This window comes from Vespa crabro, chromosome 3 (genome assembly GCF_910589235.1).
Source record: "Vespa crabro chromosome 3, iyVesCrab1.2, whole genome shotgun sequence".
NCBI lineage: Eukaryota > Metazoa > Arthropoda > Insecta > Hymenoptera > Vespidae > Vespa > Vespa crabro.
The window spans coordinates 10,868,734-10,887,498 of NC_060957.1; the positions used below are offsets into that span (position 1 = coordinate 10,868,734).

Here is an 18,765-nt window from a genome sequence, read left to right on the forward strand (position 1 = left end):
TTCGCCAGATATTTTATGGGATTCGTCTATGGTGTTTTTTCTTTTCCTTTTTCTCTTTTTTTTTTTTTTTCTTTTTTTTTTCTTTTTGGGTCTTCGTCGAAAAAGTACAAGTTTCAAAAATGTCTACGACGTTTAGACGAGAAAAATTTTGGAAAATCCATTTCTTTGTTATATTGTACGTACTTATAGTTTTATTTCTTTGAATATATAATGTACATATATATAATGTACATAATATATAATGTACACATATATATAGTGATTGGTAATATTGCATTGTTAATGTTTTTGTAGATCCAAAAAAAAAAAAAAGAACAAAAAAAATAGAAGAAAAAAAAATGAAATTGATATTAATTATTAAATATGACTTATGAGATAGTCGCACTTCAATAATCAATAATTATTATATAATAAATATTAACGTATTAAGATAAGTTATGAATTTTTATTTTTTATTACTATATCTACAATTTATTCTATATAAAATATAAAGATTATAAAGATTATCAAAATTAAAGATAGGATATAGAAATTCTATAATCGATAATGATTAAGATTAATTCAGAAGAGCGAATAAATAAAATAGATATCATAAAGAGGAAATATCAATATTGATCGATCTGTTTTAAAATCTAACAAAATTATTATTAATTAACATCCTAAAAGGATGTCGCATATTAAATCACAAGTGTAATTGATAAATTGTATGATAGATATATTACCTTCCTAAGAAAAAAAAAAGAAAAAAAAAAAAAAAGAAAAAAAAGAAAAAGACAAAAAAAAGAAAGAAAGAAATTAAAAAAGATAAAAAAAAAGTAAAAAAAAGAATAATAAAACAAGCAGAAAGAAAGAAAGAACAATTGTAATAAATTAATATCAATGAAATAGATTATATTATTATTATTAATAATAATAATAATAATAATAATGAAAATATGATTGAAATGGTGCAAAAGGTCAAATGCCACTTTACTCTTGCGATTATATAATTGCCTAATTGGATACAATGAAGGGTTTCGTTGTGAACAATGTATTTGTAACCGATGCATGCGAAACGCACTCCGTGGTCCCTTGTTTGTGGGGGCAAACATTGACCCAGCTCGTTCCTTCGTCGTGGCCGAAATAACAGCCCAGGATGGTAGGCATAGTGACGCGCAAGGAAGGCTCGCAAATTGTGCGATCAGATGGCACGACGTCTGAAATTCTCGTGTTTCTATCTTAAATACTTTGAGATATTTGGTGTCTTGTAGTAACTCGACATATGTACATATGATACATATTTATGTTGCACGTATTTCGATCGATAAATTTAGGTTAGATAGAATTCGATCGATTGGCATTTCAAAATCGATGTTTTAGAATTTAATATGAATAAAAGAAAAAAAGAAAATAAAAAAAATTACTAAGCGTTGTTGTACGAAAATAAAAGATAAAAAAAAATGAATGAATGAATGAATGGACTAATGAATGAATGAATGAATGAATGAATGAATGAATGAATGAATGAATGAATTTTTGGACTTCGAGAATTTGATATAATTTAAAAAATATACGAAGATTTCAATTCGCTTATCTTATGAACGGCGAACTTCATTAATTCGATCACGGATATTAATCAAAAGGATTAACGAAGATCTATAATATGTAAATATTATTTATCAAATATTTTTCCACGATAATCTCGACAATTTTTTTTTATTACAACGATACCAATATCGATAATTTTAGTTTTATTTATTTCTTTTTCTTTTTTTTTTTTCATTGAAAAATTTCATTGCGATCATTTTGCAAAGAAATAAAGGGTTGCATCGCTAGAATAAAAAAAAAATATCGCGAAGTGAAAGCGGTGTTTGTTCGTTGATTCAAAGGTATTCTTTTTTCTTTTTTGTTTTTTAAATCATACATTTCACGATAAAAATAAGTAGATTGTTACTTTTACTTGAATCGATTGCAAATCGAATGCAGTCATTTAGAGTCAGTGTTCTTTATTTCGAAGAAAAAAAAAACAAAATAAATAAATAAATACAAAGTATTTTTAAACAGTCATTGATTAACTGTATTTATACAAGACAGTAGTGTTTCTCTAATTAAATTCATTGATCGTTCGTTGTTAATAAATAATTATCGCGTGTTCGGAGTCCGGTACATCATTGAAGAGAGGATCTCAACCAATTACACGATGTCGACCAATATCGCCTCATTTTCAACCTTCTACGTATCGTCCTACCACAATTTCTACCTATATACGAGTATTTTCGAGCATTTCGCAGAATTTCATAATTGGTAAGTGAATTTTCAAGTATCTCCTTAAATAATTTATAATTTCGATCATTTTATAATTATACAAAAAGATCCATTATGTAAGCGTAGTGCAATAAATTAATAATTAAATAATTGTACGTTCGTTTGAACGTTACGTAGCACGTAACGCGCGATAAATGTAAAAGAAACTTAAATTAAAATTTCAATATTTAAAGATGTTGACATCACGATCGTTGTCTACGATCGATGTTTGTAATGTAAACAAACACGAACTCTTAAGTGACTTTGATGATCATCGGTTCAGTATTCTTTTACATTCCGACGAGTAAACATCGTAGCTCTCTCTTTCTAAATGTGAAAACATTAAAATTAATAATTTCATTAATTTTATAATTGTTTAAACAATCTATAATGTACATGGAATGTATTAAATTAATATTTAAACAATTGTACATTCGTTTAAATATTACAAAGCTCGTAATGTACGATTAATGTAAAAGAATCTTAATTTAACATTCCAATAATTAAAAATTTTCATCTTTAAAATTATGAACACAGTAATATTTCCTTACGTGTAGTATCAATGACTATGGACTGTTAACAGACTTTGACAGATACAGGATCAATTTTCTTTTGCATTTCGTTATTTTAATACTCGCGTGGGTGTTCGCAAATGCGAAAGATCACGTGGGTTTCGTTTTATTGTTAATAATTTCGATTAGAAAATCGAGACCGTAGATTTTTAGAATAGAATCATCGTCAGCTCCTTGCAGCTTTCCAGATGCACTAACTTCCACGTGGATAGATCTGGGTTAGTATTAGTTGTTATTTATAGAAATCTAAATTTAGATTATATTAACGCAAGTACTACCGAACGAATGTCTGCACATTTCAATGTATTTTCAAAATCTTTATATTTTTTAATCCTAACTATATGTTAAGATACTTATATTAGACATTGTTAATATATGCATATCATAGATATAAATTAAAATTATATAAAATAAGTGTATAAATATAAATTACATATATATATATATAATAATTAATAATAATTATTACTAATTAATAAATAATAATAATAATGATATAATAAATAATTAAAAAATTACGAACGGGCATACGTACACACTACGTTTTTATGTCTTTGATAGTATTTATTGTTTATCTCACGGTGTCACGTGATTAAAAGAAAAAAAAAAAAAAAAAGAGAGAACAAAAGAAAAAAGAAACGAAGAAAAAAAGATAAAAACCCAGGAAAGGAAGAAAAAGAAGGAAAAATAGTTAAAAAAAAAAAAAAAAAAAAAAACAAGAAAAAAGAACCAAGAAAAGGAAAAGCAAGGGACTGTGTGTTTGGTATAACGTTATAGGATATTTTCGATCGTGATGATATATGTGGTAGGTAATTTTCTCGGCGATATTCTTTGAAATTTATAGGTTATTAATTTTACGAAGCTCTGCGCGCTGCTGGCGCAACGTGGAAAAAGGACTTTTTTTCATTTTTTTTTTTTTTCTTTTTTTTCTTTTTTCGTCGTTCGTTATAACGTCGGCTCTTTTCCAAGGCTAGCTAGGAACTAAGGCACGTGTCCTCCTCTCGTGCTAGAAATATCTCCATTAAGTACGAACGAACGTATTACGTAACTGCGGTTCCAAGCGATCGTTTCTGTCCCAATGGTGCTTCCACCTTATTAGCCGATCCTTTTCTTCTTTACTTCGACGATCTTTACGACCGACTCGATTTCTTCTTTCTTTCCCCATAAATCGACTCTATCTCTCTTCTTCTCTCTCTCTCTCTCTTTTTCGTTCTGTGTTTTACGTACACGCACACACACACACACACACACACGCATATGCACACACATACACACACACACATATGTATATAGACAGATACTTGTTACTATACCTCGTAGGATTTTACGAAGCATGAAACGATTTTTTGTCTTCCTTAAAGCTCATTTTCTTACGTGAACAATTAATTAATTTATTTATTTTTAAATCTATCGAGCTGGATAATCATACAATATTCATAAAAATTTTTTCAAATTTTAAACGATCAATCGACGATTAATTAATATTTTCGAAATGTACGTACATATCGTATGAAAGAAGATTACATCTGACTTATATATATATATATATATAGTTATATGTTATGGGAGTCACGTTATTAATTCGTAATATTTTTTTTTTAAGTATGAAACGATTTTTTCTTCCTTCGTCAAATTCATTTTTCCTTTTTCTTCTTTTTATTTTTCTTTTGTTTTATTTTTTTTTTTGCACGAACATTAATTAATAAAATATCAATTTATTTTTATATATTAATTTACCTTGTTTTTTTTTCTTTCAATTATTATTATTATTATTATTATTATTATTATTATTATTATTATTATTATTATTATTATTATTTACGGAAGTAAATCATGGATATCTTAAATTCTATTGGCTGATATAATGCTTAAAAGGCTATTCAATCAATGGAAACTTCTTCCTCCATTTTTCCTATTATTTTCTTTTATTTCATTCTTTTTAGATCCCTTTAATTCACACCATAAATTTCTTCAATATTTCTCCAATATTATGATTAATAAATAAAGCTTATAATTAATTCAATGAATTCCATCGGTTTTTGAATACCTTTTTGAAGAAAAAAAGGAACAAAAAAAAAAACAAAAGAAAAAAAAAGAAAATCTTATTCCATTGATTTTTCTCAGTTCGATCGATCGAACTTCGAATAGCGCTTAATATATTATATGGGAATATAATACATACATATGTACGTGTCGAAGGAATAAAAAGAATCTTATAAAAATCGTAAAAAGTAAATAAAATTGTTAATAAGTACGAATAAAAGAATGGATCGATGAAGTTTAACTGTACATAAGTCGGTCGTTTCTAATTAACTTGTCGGACCTTATATCCCTTTAGGACGACGATCAAATATTGTCCCTAGCGCGCGTTAAATATTTCGGTAAACAGTAACGGTATATATATATATACACACACATACTCACACACATACATATGCATATATATATATATATGTATATACAATGTGGCCGATAAGAGCACGGCAAACAGATTCTCATGTTTATCCCATTCATTAATTCAGTCACCTTGCACGTAGCATTATTCCAACGACAAGGATGACGCCGGTTATGAGAATAAGAGAGAAAAAGATAGATATAGAAGGACACAGTTGTATTAATGTACACGTATAAATACGTGCGTATGTGTATGAAAGAGAGAGAGGGGGGAGAGAGGGAGAAAGATAAATAGACAGATACAGATAAAAAAACACTATGCGTATGTGTGTGTATGCGAATGCACATTATGTGAGGTATAGCAGAGAAAATGCGTTGTGTATAAGAAAGAGAAAGAGAAAGAGAGAGAGAGAGAGAGAGGGGGGGGAGGGGAGTTAGCAGCCCTTTTTATTTATCAAAGGACCGTTCAGAAGGCTTTGTACGTGGTAGATTTAGTCGCAAATACAGCGTGTATGCGACGTATTAAGCTTCGCGACCCTCAGTCCAAGAGCAAACACGGACGATCCTTAAAATGAGAAGGGGATGAAGGAGTCCCGATCCCTTTGGAGTTGACTCGCCCTTATCGACGGTGGCTTGTTGTGCAAGGCTTTCGGGCATCATTACGCATTTCCACCTCGTCCACGAACGACGGAATCTTTACGAGCAGTAACGTATGTACGTATTTATCTATGTATGTATGTATGTATGTATGTAAAGTCTATTGTTTCCTTCTTTCCTTCTATTTCTCGTTTTCTTTCGTTTTCCTTTTTTTTTTTTTTTAATTTTTCCTTTTTTTTCTGTATATTTTATTATTTGATCAGTCGGAAATAATGGAATTAGGGGAAAGGGAGAAAGGGAGAGAGAGAGAGAGAGAGAGGGAATTTCGAACGATTATTTTATTTTATGAGTTTGAATTTATGATTATCTTGTATGCACATATTTGATATTATTTTGTTTACTCGTTATTTAATTGTGCGCTTAATTTAATATCTAATAAAATTGAATCTAAAAGTTATTTATATTTAATAATCGAACGAAACGTTGTGATATAATAAATTTTGATAGAGCAAGTAAAAATTAAAAATTTAAATAATTATTATTTTTATCTAATGTATCTAACAATAGATCTATATATACACGTATGTGTATATAAATTGAACGATCTAATAAAAAATAATAAGAAATAAAATCATGTTTATTTTAATGGAATATTAATTATTCCTAAAATTTAATTATTTTTGAAGCGTATAATTACATACACACACAGACACACACACACACACACACACACACACACACACACACACACACACACACACACACACACACACACACATATATATATATATATATATATAATAAACATATAAAATAATTAAAAAATAAAATTCTATTTCTATGTCATATAAAATCAAAAAGATATACACGTACACAATTCTCTTCATAGAAAAATTTTCTAATCATTTTCTTGATGATAAAAGATGACAAAATATTTAAATATAATAATCAAATAACATTAGATACTACAATGTAATTATATTAAAATATAATTATGACATGATAATAAGATCAAATCAAGTAATATTTTAAAACTATTTGCACGTTCTTATCTTTGATCGTTATTTATTATTAACAACAATATCATAGGATTTAGGTGTTCTCGTTAATCCAAGGTACATATATACGGTCTGCGATAATAATTAAACTATATTAATCTTCTTCTAATTAAATCATTAATTCAAATCACGTATGTATTGTTAAATCGATTATTTATGTCCTATCAAGTCATTTAATCCATTAACAAGATTTTGTACAAAAGGCCATCATTAAAATACAATTATGACGTGATAATAGATCGATGCAATAAATCCCATATAACTTTGAGCTACTTGTTCGTTCTTACGTCCGATCGTAATTTATTATTATCATAAATCCCATTAATGTACTTGTGCCTTCTCAATAATCGAGAGTTCATATGTATCTACGTCGATATAATAATCAAAACCTTACCAGCCATTTATCCTAATTAAATTATTAATCGAAACCGTTAGATTTATTATTTATTATCTTCTATCAAACCATTTAATACGTAACAAGGTATACCATAAAATATTCCATCATTAAAATATAATCAAGAGACGACGATAGAAGATCAAAGTAATAGTAATCGTATCTATCTTCAAAGCTATTTGCTCGTTCTTACTTCTGATCGTATTAACTAACGTTTATAAATACATTTATGCATTTTCGATAGTCCAGGGTGCAATATTAAACTCTACACGTTACTGTTTAAGTGTACGCATCCTTAAGATATATACATACTTACTAGTATGCGTATTTGTGTGCTTTGTCGTCCCTTGACTCTCGTTTGTGCAACTACTCTCCGAGGTCGAATAGCGGTACTCGAAGGGCGTCTGCTGGGACGAAGGGATCTCTGAGAAGCATCTCTCTCTCTCTCTCTCCCTCTCCCTCTCTCTCTCTCTCTCTTTCTCTTTCTCTTTCTCTTTCTCTTTCTTTCTCTCTTTCTCTCTTTTCATCCTCACCCTTATCTGTAAAGGACTGCACGCTTGGCGGGTAGTGTACGCGTTTGCTCCTCCATTGTGCGAAACGCGTTGTCCTTTATTTCGGGGTAATGTTGCGTGATAACAACCAACGGTGTGGTACAGACCGCGGAACAACGTTGAATTCGTCCCAACGGGATGATTATTAATACTGAGTGAGAGAAATTCTTAAAGTGAGACGTAACGTTAAGTCGAACGTTTTAATTTAACGAATAAAATGTATTTCATTAAACGTCGAACGTTTTGTACGATTGAGATATGTGTTATTCTTTTTTTTAATTTTCTTTTTTTTTTTTTTTCTTCCATTTTTTTACATTCTTTCTTTCATTTTATTAAATCGTTTTTCTCTATGCTAGCACGTATTGAGAATCAAAATCGATCGATTGGAACGAATTAATTTCGATTAATCGTACGAATAAATTTTTAATACGTATATTTCGTACTGCTTCAAGTTACGTATTTCTTTTGAGTCGAGCGAAAAATTTTTTTCATGTAATTAATATATCCTTTTATTTTTTTTCTAATTATTGTAATTTTTTTTCTTCTTTTCTTTTTCTTTTTTTTTTTTTTTTTTTTTTTCCTTTTATACATTCATTTTAATCATCGATGCCATTTATCGAGGACTATAAGTAAATTAATTGACAGCTTGATTGTTAAGTAATTTTTTATTCACGCGTAAAAATCAGATTATAATTGAGATTAGTGATGGATGATAATTAAGAAAATAATTCAAGATTGTGATTATTTAACGCACGTTGTTGATCGACAAGTAAATTTCTTTTTTTTTTTATTTACGTTCCTACGTAAACGTGAGAATTATAAATTATTATTATTTTGATAAATTCGTGTCGAACCTTCTTATGATTTTTATTTTTGGAAACAAAAAAAAAAAAAGGAAAGAAAAAGGAAAAGAAGAAAATAAATTCGATCAAACATCTAGACAGATTATCGTGCTTAAGTATTTGATCGATATTAATATTTATTGACATCGTAGAACTAACGATTAAATTGATCTCTTTGAATTTGAATTATTTCTCTTGTGAGATTATACGAAATACCATCGAGAAAATTAATCATTTTATTTTATGCAAGTAATCAGATTAATACTTCACGTAATTTACTTACCCATTAATCATACGAAATTAATATACATTCAATTTTATGATTGTAAATATATAAATATATATATATATATATATATATATATTTATATACGCATAATTTATTATTTACTATTGTTTAAAAATATTTTTCTTATTCTACTTTAAGGAAAAATCACAAAAGAAGAAAAAAAAGAAAAAAATCTCTTTTTTCTTATTCAAATTACAAATATCATTTTCACATTTATGAAGAATAGATAACCCTATGCCGAATGATAAATTTTCAAATACGTGATATCATTAAACAAATTGGATGATCTATTTTATGCTGTACGATCTATGCTTGTAATTCTTCCCAAACAAAACAAAACGAAACGAAACAAAAATTTGTAAGGATGATTCAAAAGTGCATATAAGTAAAAAGATTCCCTCACTGCTTACTCCCCCATAAAGTCTTTCAAATGAAAATATTTCTTAAGCTGAGCTTCGTTCTGATGAACGTAGTTCTGACGGAGTTGAAGGGGCAAATAAGAAATCCTCTTCTCTGCCATGTATTATTGCTATCTCTCGACCATGAAATGCATCGAATAATAATAATAATAAAAAAAATATATATATATATTTATAAAGTCGGCATATAAGGAAAGACAGTGATAAAAAAAATAATAATAATGATAATAATAATAATAATAATAATAATAATAATAATGATAATAAAGCATATCGTTTGAAAATGGAGGGGGGGAAATGATGAACGAGTAGGAGGTAGAATTGAATTCGAGGCTGGCTTTGAAGGTTCCGACGATAGGCCCCATCTTCGTATTGCGCGTGTCAAGAGGAGAATGTTAGGGTAGGAGTTAAGGTTCCAAGAGGATGGGTGAGTATGGGGTTTTTATGTGAGAAGAGGAGGTAGAGGGGGCATCGGCAAGGAGGAGCTCCGGTCGTTGAAGGAAAGCGGAGATAGGATGGAGTACGAAACCGTGACTACGTTTTAAAGTGGCTCTTGCAACAACATCCGAAGCCCAAGAGCTAGAAGCTCTTTTTTTCTCTTCTTTCTTCCTCGAGGAAAAAAAAGAAAAAAGAAAAAAAAAGAAGAAAAAAAAAAAATGAAAAAAGAAATAATAAGTAAAAGAACAAAAAAAATGTAATAATAAAATAAAGGAAATTGTAATAATAATAATAATAATAATGATAATAATAATAATAATAATAATAGAGAAAAGATAAAGAGAAAAGAAAGAAAAAGTTGCAAGGGAGAAAAGAAAACAAGAAAAAGGAAAAAGAAAGGGAATATGGAAGAAGAGAGGGAGGACGAAAGGAGAAGAATTTTTTTTTTTTTCCTTCTCCCTCCTCTCATTATATTTAATAAGATCGGATGGATGATGGTGACACGTTCGTTCTTTTTTCTCACACCGAAATGCATTATCGATGGAATACTTTCACGAGTTAGACGTTTACGTCTTATAAACGGATCATCCTTTTTCTTTTCTTTTCTTTTTTCTTTTCTTATTTCTGTTCTCTCTTACTTTTCTTTCCTGAAAAAAAAAAAAAAGAAAAAAGAAAAAAGAAAAAGAAAAGGAAAAAAAAAAACAAACAAAAAGAAAAAGAAAAAAGAAAAAGTAAGGAAAAAGAAAGGAAAAAGAGGATGGCGACCGGTCGATCGAAGGATATACAATATATATTACTTTTCTCGATAGATTTTATTATGTAATATAAACTTATGTGTTATACATAGCTACATGTGTTTTGACTTAATCACTATAACCTATCGGCTAAGGTCCTTAGAAGCTAAAATGCACAGTGACTTGTACGGAAACATCATCATCATCATCATCATAATTATAATCATCATTTTATCATCATTATCATTATCATCGTCATCGTCATCATATAATCATCAATTGTTATCGCCCATCATTTTCTCGTATTCTCTTTACACCTTATCATCCAATCGCGAATCTTCTCTTAGATTTGTTCTTGTCCTTTGCGAAAGAGTTAACTCCTGAGAGATAAAAAGAAAGAGAGAGAGAGAGAGAGAGAGAGAGAGAGAGAAAGAGAGAGAGAGACAGCAAGAAAAATAGAGATAGAGAGAAAAAAGATATACATATACCATAATTGCGTACCATCACACAGATGAGAGGAACGAGAGACCATTATACATACATATATATATATATATATATATATATATATATATATATATATATATATATATATATATATATATACTCTCTCTCACTATCATTATATATAATATTATTGTTCCTCTCAAAACGTAGATACTCCTCTTATTATTATAATAATCCTCGTCTCTCTTTATGTCTTCCATCGTTGTTCTCGCTCACACATATACAATAGAATACATTCACGCAGAAATCTATCCGCGCTCCTTTCCTCCTTCCTCGTCCTCACTATTATTACCCTCTCTTACCTCTTACCTCCTTATTTCCTTATCACCTCCCTCCATAATATCTTTTCTCCTACATGCATAGAATAAGACAGAGCGATATTGGAAAGTTACAATACAAACGAAACTTTTCTTATACGTTAAGTATCCTTCGGTTCGTGTTTATTGTTTATAAAACGTTCATCCTTAATGCCGTCCCGCAAACCTTGCGCGACATTCTTCCTTCCATCTTCATATTACGTCTATCCCTAATTCACTACCTCCCCCCCCCCTAAACCCTCTCTTTTCTTTTTTCTTCTTCTTCTTCATTTTCCCTCCCTCTTTCCCCCCCACTCTTTTATCCTTCCTTTCTTCTTCTTTTTCATTTTTCCTCTTTTCTTTCTTCCTTCTTTCCAACCTTCTTTCATTTCTTCTTCTTCTTCTTCTTCTTCTTTTTCTTCTTCCTTTCTTCTGTTAAGGGAAAATGAAATCTATTACCCTCTGCTTCGGTGTTTTGTTCAGCCTTATTGTTCAATGGTACGAAATTTTGGTAGATCGTCAGATGACTTTTTCTCTTTCTCTCTTTCTTTCTCTCTCTCTCTCTCTCTCTTTCTCTCTCTTGTTCTATAGTTTGTTAAACGCAATGCAACGCAACGTAACGCGACGACGATGACGACGACGACGACGACGACGACGACGACGACGACGACGACGTGACAATGCCGTCAGAATGTCGCCGTCCTTGGCAACTTAATACTCTTACATAAGTGACGTTTCTTCATTAATTTTCCGGACATTTTCTTAGACGAGAAAAGAGATACTATAGATCCCTTTTCGCAATTACCGTACGCGATACGCTGCCCCTATCTCTCTTTCTATCTCTCTCGATCTATTCTAACACATATTTTCTTTCTCTTTCTTTCTCTCTCTTTCTCTCTCTCTCTTTCTCTCTTTCTCTGTTATCTATCTGCTACAGGAAAGAGATGATTTATTTAAACCTTGAAGGCTGTCCTTTAAGTTTCAAAACTCTAACTTTATTTTTAGCTTCCTTTTATAGTGTCTGAGAATGAAAAAAAAAGGGAGAGAGAGAAAGAGAGAGAGAGAGAGAGAGAGAGAGAGAGAGAGAGAGAGAGAGAGAAAGAGAGGTAGAGAGAGAGATGAGATTTTTCACTATCAACGTACTTGCAATTTTTTTTCTTTTCTTTTCTTTTCTTTTCTTTCCTTTTCTTTTTTTACTTTTTTTAATTACTTCTTATCCGAGACGATCCTTACCTTTTACGTATTTATTGATCGAAAAGATTCTCACAATTTTCTTCTACTTTTTTTTCTTTTCCGATTAAATTTCTTTTTTCTTTTCTTTTCTGTTTCTTTTTTCTTCGTCTAAACGACGCGTAAACAGACGATGATCGAAAGTTTAACAATTTTTACTGCAATCACTTTAATAGTAATTTTTTTTGTTTTCGAATCAATTAATCAATTAATCAATTAATTTATTTATTTTTGATCGATCTTCAATAACGCAAGAAATATGTAGGCGCCGCTTTTGAGTGATTTTTTTCCCCTCTTTATTTTTTTTTTTCCTTTAATCATGATTTATTGATCCTGTGTTATCACCTCGGGATCCTTTGTGTTTTCTTTCTAGTCGATTTTTTTTTTTTTTTTTTTAGATCATTGATATTATCCACGTCCTTTTCAAGATCAATCTTCTCACAAATGTTTACTTGTTAAAATGTAAAAAGTTTTTACAATGTTCCGTATAATTTTATCAATTTCTTTCCTCATCGAATATTAATTTTTTTAATCAATTGATCTTTCGCTTTTTTTTTTTTTTAGAAATTTTCTTCCTTTTCTTTTGCGTCTATTCTTTTCCGTTCTAACGTCAAAAATAAAAGCAAGTAATTATTTATAATATAATAATCGTGGAGAAGCGAAGGAGGTAAACGCTCGGAGGTTAGAGTTCGTTCGTTCGATTCGTTCGTTCGTTGCGTGAGCGACAACACACATAAACACACACGCACGCACCCACACAGCGATTTATTATTATATATTTATCCGTCTAATAATTAACGATTTATCATTAAACGTTAGTTGTTAATTATTATCGTTAAATTCCTTATACCTAAGATATAATACACTCATCTAAGACGTACCTGATGATATCTTTGTAAAAATTTTCCCTTCTCATTTCTTTTTGTTTGTTGTTGTTGTTGTTGTTTTCTTTTTTTTCACGTTGCATGCAACAATGGGGAAAGATCGACGATAAGAACGAACTCGTTCTTCCTTATATACTATTTATTATTATTATAATTATTAATATTATTATTATTATTATTAGTAGTAATTATTATTTATTATTATTTATTGTTATTATATTATTATTGTTATTATTATTGTTAATATTATTATTAATATTAATATTATTATTATTATTATTATTATTATTACTATTATTATTATTATTATTATTATTATTATTATTATTATTATTATTATTATTATTATTATTATTATTATTATTATTATTATTATTATTATTATTATTATTATTATTATTATTCTTATTATTATTATTATATACGTCTGCCGTTAGGCGAAAAGATATTTCTTTTTTTGTTTCTTTTTTTTGTTTCTTTCTTTTTTTGTTTTTTTTTCGGTCTTTTTTTTTTTTTTTTTTTTTTTACTTTTTCCTTCGTCACGAGTAATCATCCCTACTCTCGGTACAAGTTCTTTTTTTTTCTGCTTTGTTTTTCTCTTTTATCTATTATATCATTTTGCAAAATTATTATCTTGCAATGTTAATCTTGAAAGTTTAACATTATGTATAATATTTTCGGCAAGTTCGCACGCATACGCAAGCACGTAGTACGACGTTTTATTCTAATCATAAAACGCACGTAAAGGGTGCCAATAATGATATGACGAATGGATCTAAGGATACGAAATCCGAAGTAGTATTGATCTATGAAACGAAACAATTCTCTTTTTTTTTTGCGATGGCTCCTTTTCTAATCCAATAATCTTATACGTGATAATCATTGAATGTTAATTTTTTCTTTTTTCTTTTATTTTATCGTATTTATCGTATTTATTGTATTTATTGTATTTATTGTATTTATTTTGTTATATCCTTTTTTTTTTTTTCATCTAACACTTAGCTCGAATTAGCTTCAGCATTCCGATGCTATTTATCAATATTATATCATATGAACACAGGTCTCTCCGAAAATGTTTTCATCTTGTAATGGTCTCTATAAAACAAAAAAAATGTCTAAGTCCTGTGTGTTATTATTGTTTCATTCTTTTTCTTTTTCTTCTTCTTTCTTTTTTCTTTTATTCTCCCTCTCTCTCTCCCTCTCTCCCTCTCTCTCTCTTTCTCTCTTTCTCTCTCTCTCTTTTTGTCCTCCCTTTTTTTTATCGTCTTCGTTATCATTGCTGCGCTATCGTATCGAGTAATTGTTATCGATTCAAATGATAACATTTTTGTCATGATTCTTACGCTACTCCCCCTCTTTGTTGTTTCTTTTTTATTTTTGTTTGTTTTTCTTGTTCTTTTTTTTTTCTTCTTTTTTTATTGTTATTTCCTCAATACCTATATACGAGACGATAGGGACGATTCTCATTTCTTTATTTTTATTCTTTGGTATAATAATTCGACGTGAAACTTTTTTCGAAGTTGACAATGCGTTCGGTCGAATTTTGAAAAAGAATTTTTCAATCAGATAGATAGATAGATAGATAGAAGAGAGAGAGAGAGAGAGAGAGAGAGAGAGAGAGAGAGAGAGAGAGAGAGAGAAATAGTTAATAGTAATCTTGTTTCATTTTTGAAAACGTTTATAAGTATCTCAACTTCTCTCAGGAGAAAAATAATCGAACGTTTATGTTCGATATATCGTACCACTACCGCCTCCCCCTTCCACCCCTCCATTCTTTCCTCCTTCCCTCCTCCAAACGACCCTTTCGACCATCCTTTACCCCTCCACGGATCATTGTTGTATCGTTGAAGGCTAATAAAAAATATTTTATTGACTTCGCATATCATAGTTCGACGTTTCAAGGATTTTTCATATTTCGGATTTTTGAAAAAATACTAAATCCGGTTTAATCATCGATCGTCTTTTCTCTTTAGAACAGCATTGGATTGATTGATTTTACTTACGAACAATATACACATATACATACATATCATACGTATATTTATGCAAAATTAATGTGATCTATGCAAGTTATAATGATTCTCATATTCTCTCTTTCAGTGTTAAAATACGAACTCTTTTTTTTTTATCTCCGATCCCCGTTAAAAGAAAAGAGCAAAAAAAAAAAAAGATAAATTGGAAAAATGGCTTCCCCATCGAGATCGGTCTTACTCGATCGGTAAAAATGAAAACTATCCGATCGATTCGAATAATAATAATAATAATAATAATAATAATAATAAAAATAAAAAAAAAATAATAATAATAATAAAATTAATTAAATATGTCTGAAATTTGACGAATCTTTGGTGATTTAATCAGGAATATGTTTATCAAGAAGATTATTGGCGCGTTCCAAGGGATCAATTGTAATTTTATTTTTATATTCATATATATATATATATATATATATATATATATATATATATATTTATATATGTATATACATATACAGATATATATATATGTATATACGATGCGTATGGATCTGAAGAGAACATAGACGAAAAAAATAGAGAACATTAATTCTCAATTTGTTTTCTCCTTTTGTTTCTTCTCTTCTTCTTCTTCTTCTTCTTCTTCCCCTCTTCCTTTCCTTTTTTTTCTTTTTCATCGGTTTTTTTTCTTTTTTTTTTTTTTTTTTTCTTTTTTTTTTTTTTTTTTTTGTTTTTTTTTGTTTTTTTTTTTTTTTTTTTTTTTTTTTTTACAGTCGTCATCATCTTCACGCGCAAGATCCTTCCTTAATCGAGTATATATAATATAATAAATCTCGGGATAACCTGGCCGTGTGTTCTCTTTATTCTTCTCGTAAGATTAGGTCAAAGGTCGTCGTTATTCGGCGTCCTTTTCTTAACACGACTACCAATGAAACGCTTCGAGATTAGACTTGTTGTTCTCCGGACATGGACTAACACTGCCACACCATTTGGTCTCCTTCAGTGGCGGACAAGCTGCTCCACCTCGGCGCGACTTTATCGTCACTTTTCGTGTCCTCTGTGTTTCCCCTACTCCGCAACTACGACTGCAAGCACTCCATGGACCCCATTCGCTGACCTTGCAATCTCTCGGTGGACCTAAAGATTAAAAAATATAAGGGGACGTAGCGTGGACGTGCGTTGTAATGATTAAAAATACAGTTTTCTTATTTTTTCTGTTTTTCTTTTCGTTCGTTTGTTTGTTTTTTTTTTTTTTTCTTTTTTTTTTTTTTTAATGATTTAATGAAATTTTTTTAATGATTGATATTTATCATGATTTTGATTCGCCGATGATCAAAGATAACGTTTGATTTAAATTAATGATTTACGAAATGTTTATGAAATTACGTGTCCTCCCATCATCGATTCGCATTATGATATGATCTGAACGATTTGGAGATTTATAATGCGTGTGTGTAGGGAAATGAGGGGAAAAATGGTAGAGGGGATAAAAAGATTGGATCATATTTATAATTGCCGGTGTAAAGTATATGAAAATGGTCGAACAATTTGATGATTGAGTGACCGAACTGGATTAATATTACACTTGCGAGTATCTAAATTAATCTTTAATTAGTTATACAAACTTAAGGATAATTAGGTGAGGGGGAGGGGAGCGGGGTGAGGAGGAAAAAAAAAATATAAAAAATTAGAACAACTTACGCGTTCTTAAATGTTTGCCCTTGGCCATTAACCTATGATGTTTCATTCTAAGTTTATGCTGACGTTGTTGTGAGACATCCGTGGAATTATTCATCCACGATTGACCGATTTTGGAAACACCTGTCGTGTTAGCCATTTTCCTTTGAATGTCCTTGAAAATTTCTGCCTTTTGTGCTTCCACCGAGTGCCTGTACATCTGATAATATGGCCAATTCGATTTTCCTTCGTTATATTTATTCTTTTGGTCAATCAATTTGTTCGTTCTCGGAGTTGGTGTTGCATTTAACCTTGGCCTTTGCAATGCGTACGACGATGCGATACTATCGATTATTGCAGATTTTCCATCGCGCGGTATATCGGTTACTAATGATTGTCCGTTACTTGTTGTGGTCCAATATCTAAAAAAAAAAATGGGGTTTCGATATTCGTTAATTATCTAATTATCTAGCCACAGTGTATATAAATAATAATAATAATAATAATGATAATAATAATAATAATAATTATAATAATATATAGATTATTGTCTTTATTATAATTATTATCCATTCATATTATAATTCGTATTATCTTTATTTTATTATTATTGTAATAATTTTTATCTATATATTATTATTACCCATATATATATATATATATACTTGCATATATAAAATCAAATTTTATAATAATAATAATAATAATAATAATAATAATAATAATTATTATTATTATTATTATTATTATTATTTTTCCATATGCATAAACAATATTTATTTATATAATATTTATAAAAATTTATTTATAAATTTGTACACACACACATATATATATATATATATATATATATATATAAAATAATTATTAATCAATTTTTAATTATATTCGAAACTATGAAAGTTCGACGATAATGTGTTGAATAAAATTAGAGAATGGTACAGAAGGGGACATAAGTATTTATATGGGTCACGTTAAATAAATTTTTCTCTATGGTATAATTTTCTGGAGATATTAAAAAATTGACAATTCAAGTCATTGAAGTATATCTTGTTTAGGTATATACATAAATAAGACATCGAGATATTTTATTCTTAAGACGGCCATTCTCTGTGAAATAATAAAATAAATGGTTAACTATGATAACGACTCGTTAACGACCAATTTTTTTTTTTTCGTCGGAAGAAAGAAAGAAAGAAAGAGAGAGAGAGAGAGAGAGAGAGAGAGAGAGAGAGAAAGAATACTGATATCTTATTTCTCACTTTTGTATAGAAATTTTATACGAGCATGACGATAAGAAAGAAAATGGAAATCTAACGAGAAAATGATACGAGTGAATACAAAAGTTGAATTGAATAAGAATAGCCTCGGTTTTTTACCTAGATTTCAATAAAAAGAAATAATTATTATTATAAATTAGATCGAGGAAATTGTTATCGAAATATTTTTTAATCTCTTAAGATATGAAAAGTTTTTCAATCGATGAACGTGAACGTGTCTGTGTGTGTGTGTGTGTGTGTGTGTGTGTGCTTGCGTTCGTGCTTATGTATATGTGCTTTTATGAAATGTATATTTTGATTAAATTGTATTATTTTTTTTATATTAATTAATGAATTTGTAAAAT

General features: G+C 29.2%; 1 protein-coding gene across 9 annotated transcripts in view; it reads right to left on the reverse strand.

Annotated features, from left to right (window-relative positions):
* Window positions 1-14,719: 14,719 nt before the first annotated feature.
* The window catches only part of LOC124422557, a 278,221-nt gene continuing 274,175 nt past the window's right edge, over window positions 14,720-18,765 (reverse strand). For all 9 annotated transcript variants that reach the window (XM_046959191.1, XM_046959189.1, XM_046959188.1 and 6 more), the window contains 2 exons: window positions 17,166-17,563; window positions 14,720-16,601 (listed from right to left, as the gene is read on the reverse strand). In XM_046959191.1, the coding sequence (XP_046815147.1) occupies window positions 16,387-16,601; window positions 17,166-17,563 (613 nt within the window). In that variant the 3' untranslated portion in view covers window positions 14,720-16,386. The remainder of the gene's footprint in view (window positions 16,602-17,165; window positions 17,564-18,765) is intronic.